This window comes from Cebus imitator, unplaced genomic scaffold (genome assembly GCF_001604975.1).
Source record: "Cebus imitator isolate Cc_AM_T3 unplaced genomic scaffold, Cebus_imitator-1.0 Scaffold41, whole genome shotgun sequence".
NCBI classification, from domain to species: domain Eukaryota; kingdom Metazoa; phylum Chordata; class Mammalia; order Primates; family Cebidae; genus Cebus; species Cebus imitator.
Window position 1 is genome coordinate 872,977 of NW_016107356.1, and position 6,010 is coordinate 878,986.

The following is a 6,010-nucleotide window of genomic DNA, read 5'->3' on the forward strand; positions in this document are numbered from 1 at the left end:
TTATATAAAAGCCACAGCTGCATTGATTTTTGTTCTCTTTCTGTATCTGATTTTAAAACAAATTTTATAATCAATGAAAGAAATTAACAATTTAAGTATTGAGACATTCCCACAATTTCCTTTTCTGTAATAATGACAATTACACACTAGATAAAATATAGTTTCGTGTGCCATACCATTCATTCCTTTCTGCACTGGGCCATTTTCAGATTTTCAAAAACATAAAACTTTTTAAAAATCAATGATTACTAAGCTAATCATTTTCAAAAGCCTAAAAATTAATACATGTATACAATTTTGAAAAATTGCCTTTCCTACCTCAATGGTAGAGCAGTTTTTTCTTGAACTCTCCCCAGTATGAGACCTTCATAAGGCTTTTTGTGTGGAGAATCTAATGGGAACACAAACTCTCCTGAACTGGTTATCTGATAGGAAGAAGCCAACAAAAGAGGTTTATTTTTTCCCATTACTATAGAGCTTCCACAAATACATACACACACAAAAGAAATTAAACCTCCAGGCTAGCGCTGTTCAGTAAAAATATTATGTGAGCCACATATATCATTTTTAATTTTCTAATAGAAACACCAAAAGAAGTAAAAACAAAACGCAATGAAATCAAATTTAATTATATATTTAATTCAATCTAACATACCTGAAATACTATCATTTCAATATGTAATCAATTTAAAAAGTTATTGAGATATGTTACATTCTTTCTTTTGTACTATGCCTAAAATCCGAAGTGTATTTTATACTTAACAGTACATTTCAGTTTGGACTAGCCACATTTCAAGTGCTGAAGTCTCACATGTGGTAGTGGCTATCATATTAGACAGTGCTTCTATAACAGATTTTTTTTTAATATCACATAAATATTTCAAATACAATTTCATTGTCATCTTGCACATAAAACAATCCCTACTCTTAACTAAAATTGATTCCTGGAAAGCATGTCATCAGTAATTTATTTATTAGTCATGCAAATGAACTAATAAATGAATTACTAATGAATGAACTAATAAATGAATTAGCAATATGACTAAGTAGATCATAATAATGTATTTCCCTTTAGTCATAGGAAATAGTATCATTAAACATTGTCAAAGCGAAAATTAATAAGGATAGAAACTAGGTTGTTGATAGACAATATCTAGTCCAGAGACTGGCCCTTGGCATTATAAATTCAGAAATTTAATTTCATCATTTCACCCTGGAATGATCATATGCTCAAAGATTCATTTAAGCTAATCAAACTCAAAACATAATTTAAAATATCAATTCATTAATTTACCATGGGAATATATATTATCACTGTCAATGTGTAAAACTCTTTATCCTATATCAATGTACCTAAACAACCAAATCAGTAATCAGAAAGTCTTTTACCTCCTCTAGTGCCAATCAGACAGCATCTCCCACAAAAAGTGCGGTATAAACACTGGCACATTGGGTGGCCTTTACAGTCAAGGCACATTACTCCTCCTATCATAACAATATGTAAAATTACCTAATAAATGCCTAGTATAACATAATATGTGATATTTATGATTTAAATACTGGTCTTTATCATACCATATCTCAGAACTGATTACTACTACAGATCAACAATCTTAGTTTTCATGTATTAACATTTTACGGGGTTTGATTTCAAAAGGTAACATCCTCCTAACTTTGGCCCTAGTTTGATTATAAAAGAACTATCATAATAGGCAAGACGGAATGGGGTATCATACTCCCATCATGGTCCTACACCAAATCAACCAACACTAAGACCAAACTACAGCATGAAAACAAAGGTACAACTGTAAGTCTTTGTCAAGTCCCATAACATGGGTATAAATAATCAATATACAGTTGTCCCCTCTTATCCACAGTTTCACTTTCCATGGTTTTAGGTACTCATGGTCAACCGCAGTCTGGAGATAGGTAAGTACAGTACAGTAAGGTATTTTGAGGAGAGACCATATTCATATAACATTTACAGTATATTGCTATAATATTCTATTTTATTATTAGTTATTATTGTTTATCTCTTTGTAATTTATAAATTAAACTTTCTCATAGGTATGTATGTATAGAAAAAAAAAACTGTATATGGGGTTCATCCATGGTTTCAGGCATCCATTATAAGTCCTGGAATGTATCCTCTACAGATGAGGAGGAACTACTATACACAGCTTTTAGAAGATATTCCAGTAGATGAAAAAGTGTACACAAAGCCATAAAAAGTATAACACTACTGTGTCAAAAAGGAATATGCTTGTGATATAAACATCAAACACTGAAATAATAGCTTGGCTTATCTTTTCAAAATTTAGGAAGGTTTTTACAGAAATCATCTAAATAGCCAATGCATCTTTAAAAGGAAGCCCGATGAACTCTAAACTGATGCCTTATTCTTCTGTATTTTTTGGCAATCTTATACCCTGCAGAGATATTAAAGATCATTCTTTAATGATTCGAACCAATTCTAGAGTTCGAATCATTTCTTTCAAAAATATGGAGAGCGGCACAAAAGGCACTGAGGACCTAAGTTAAGATTTAGAGCATAAGAGGTTCTTGGTTCTGGCATCTTCCCACCCCCTCTACAATGGGTTACTTTGCTATTCCTCGCCCTCATCCCCCATAAATTAAGAAAAAGAAATCACAAAGGGTGGTTGAAACTGTGGGCATATAAAGGGAAAGAAGATGAAGGTTTAAGACTATTTCTGTGTTTGTGATATATAATTCCCCAAAGGTTTTGTCGTCTTTTTAACTACAGACATAATCAGAGCTTTTACAAATTTCATCCTGATATCATCCTTAGTGATTCCCCAAAGGCAGCAGTTTGAGGCCCCATTACAAAAAGACATACAAACAAATAGCCTTGAGAATAAAAATATAAAAGTGTTAAGCAGCAAAGCAAAAGTCGGAATTAGCCCATGTTGAAGGAGCAGAGCAGAGACATGTTGAGCATTACAAAGTAGATGCTACATTTATGTGACTTCTATCAAGCTGTATTAACAAATAAGCTAACTTCTGAACTTACTTTCACCCAGTGCCATTCAGCAACTATCTCCACAGACCAAGAGGGATAAAGTTCTTCCTTTATAAAACATAGATGCTTCTGTCTATTGGTCACCCAAGTAACAACAAGACAGTTTGGAGCAGCCAATTTAGGGATTGGTATTTGTTTTATTTGCAGAGGTGACAAATAACTGTACCTAAAAATAAACAAAAAAAGGATGAGCAAAATTCACTGCAAAAAAGGAAAATAAGCAGGGAGAAGACACACATAACACTAACTCCACAAATGCAAAGCTCTTATCGCTATTTATTTGTGTAGCAAAATATAGAGCCGCAGTGACACCCAGTGGACACATTATTACACCCAAGTCAAAAATCACTTTTTTTTTTTTTTTTTACTAGTTTAAAATTGTCAGGCTGTATTTTTTTTGGTCACTTCTAAATACATCATATTTCAGTAATTTTACCATTTACAATATTTTTTCTCTAATTCAAAATTAAGCAAATATTGTTGTTTAGGTCCCATACTCTATGTTACACAGGAGCCCCGTCACAGTGAGTCTTGAAATGAGTCTTCCAATAACCTAAGTCAAACCTTACAAGCCTTACCTGGCACCAAATCGGTGTTGCGAAATTGGTAATGCTAAAGCCAATCTATTCCAATGAAGCTTCTCCTACCCCTAGAACCCTCAAAGCCTATACATAATGCTGACTCCCTATGTCACCTATCATCTCACCCATCCTCATCTCCACCCCACTGCATTTGTAACCCCCAATCTATCATCTTGCTTGTTGACTTCTCAGTCAATTCCACTGGGTTTTCTGAAGCCCTCATGCTTTCATTTTGTAAAACAAAATCTATAATCTTGTACCTCCTGGCCATAGAGTATAATGTCTAGTTTGTCCTGCTAAAATACTACTTGCTCTACAATATTCAATCAAAAGAATATGGCCTTTTCTCCAACATTGAGAGTGAGGGGAGAAGTCATTATTCTCCTGGTTCCCCCGCTGCTTCTAGGCTGTAATTCATCCACTTTTGCAAAAAAAAGACCCCTTCCTTTTTGAGAAGTATGCTATCCAGCTTTGTTAGCCTCTACTGTTCCTTATTGAATTCATTTCATCCTCAACATATTCGATAAGGACTTAAGCTCTGAGATCCCTCTACCTCACCAACATAAAATGTGCCATTATTCTGAAAAATTTCAAAGCACAATCCATATAATGTACATACCCCAACTATTTTTCACCTAACAAATACAACTGCCTTCATCCCACTTTCATAATCCACTCCAATGCCGTAACCTGGACCCTGTCATCACTCACACATGCTCCCTCTCTGAAGCCATAAACATCAATCTCTGGTAATAGCATCTTATGCCTCACCTACTCTTTGACCTTATCTATCAGTTTACTCCTGATCATACTTACTCTTCTTCCTTGTGGACCACCAATCGCTTCACTGCCTTCTCACTAGCACTCTCAATTCGCATCCTCCCTTTACCCTTCAACCTCCAGTTCCTGCAAACCTCCAACCTTAAATCAATATCACAATTTTCTTCAACTTGTTTGTACAGGGAAAATCAGGCAGAGAAAATGCAGAACTGACTCACTAAAAGTTTATTAAATCCATTCTTAGGATCTCAAACTACTCATCAATTCCTTTACTTATCCTTAGTCAAGTACCACAAACCCTCACCACTTTTCAGATCCCTTGCCCAAACTCTCTCTTAGCAGATGAAGTTAACTCATACATCAGTAAAACTAAAGGCCACCAAGATCCTTCAACTACCCAACCCTAACCCCTCTCCTTTATATACTTTTACTGATCTATGTCTATACATTTCCTCTTAAGGGAAATGGCATGATTTCACCTATTAAAGCTTATCCCTCCAGTTGTATTCTCTTATTCCCATATACTAGTATCTTGTAATACCAGTTATTCCCCTCCTTCTGTATTTTCAACTTCTCTAGTAGTTCTTTACCATCAACCTATAAATATGATTATCCTGTCTCATTTGAAAAGAAGAAAGATGAAAAAAGGAGAAAGGAGAGAGGGAGAAGAAAAGGAGAGGAAAAGGTGGGGAGGGGAGGAGAAGAGAAAGAAGGGAACAGAGAATACAGAAGGGAAACTCCCTCACTTCTGCCTCCTTTCATCTACAACTAAGCTAAAGACTTGTATGCAAGTCCTTCTACTTTCTCTCCTTTATTTTATTCCTTAGTTGACTCCAATGAGACTTTTACCGCTATGCCTGCTCTGAAAAAAGTAAATGACTTCCCAATGGCCAAATGGAACAAACACTGGAATTCAGCTCTAGCATGTGACAACTGTATGTCAGGAACAATCAGTATTTCTTAAAACAAATAGTGCCTGCCGCGGTGGCTCACACCTGTAATCACAACACTTTGGGAGGCTGAGGCAGGTGGATCCCCTGAGATCAGAAGTTCAAGACTAGCCTGGCCAACATGGTGAAACCCCCTCTCTAGTTAAAAATATATATATATAAAAATTAGCTGGGTGTGGTGGCAGGCACCTGTAATCCCAGCTACTTGGGAAGTTAAGACAGGTGAATCACTGGAACCCAAGAGGCGGAGGTTGCAGTGAGCCTAAATCACACCATTGCACTCCAGCCTGGGCAACACAAGCAAAACTATGTCTCAAAAAACAAATAAATGAGCAAAAGATTTCAGATCTCAAGCACCCAAGATTCCTGCCATCTAAATAAGTGCTCTTCCAGCAACTAGTATTTCTCATAATCAAAGTGATGAAAAAACTAATTTTGCTACAATTATCAAGAATGTCAGGTCAAAAATTTGAAGTTACATGATTTCAATAACTGCAGATTTCCTGATTGCCTAAATTTTATTTAATTGGGTTGATTTGTGTGGAGAAGGAAGAAACATTCAGATCGCCTCTTCTAGCTCTAATTTCAGGGAAATCACTGAGCAAATTCTAAAATATTCATCTTTATGTGATGCAATGGAAAGTACACAGTATCACCTA

The 6,010-nt window shown here is 35.5% G+C and overlaps 1 protein-coding gene across 1 annotated transcript in view; it reads right to left on the reverse strand.

The window, feature by feature from the left end:
* Positions 1–6,010, reverse strand: part of METTL4 (methyltransferase like 4) — a 33,325-nt gene that overhangs the window by 6,515 nt on the left and 20,800 nt on the right. Inside the window, exons 5-6 of the mRNA XM_037737684.1 lie at positions 3,032–3,208; positions 319–425 (exon numbers count right to left, since the gene is read on the reverse strand). Coding sequence (XP_037593612.1) covers positions 319–425; positions 3,032–3,208 — 284 coding nt within the window. The remainder of the gene's footprint in view (positions 1–318; positions 426–3,031; positions 3,209–6,010) is intronic.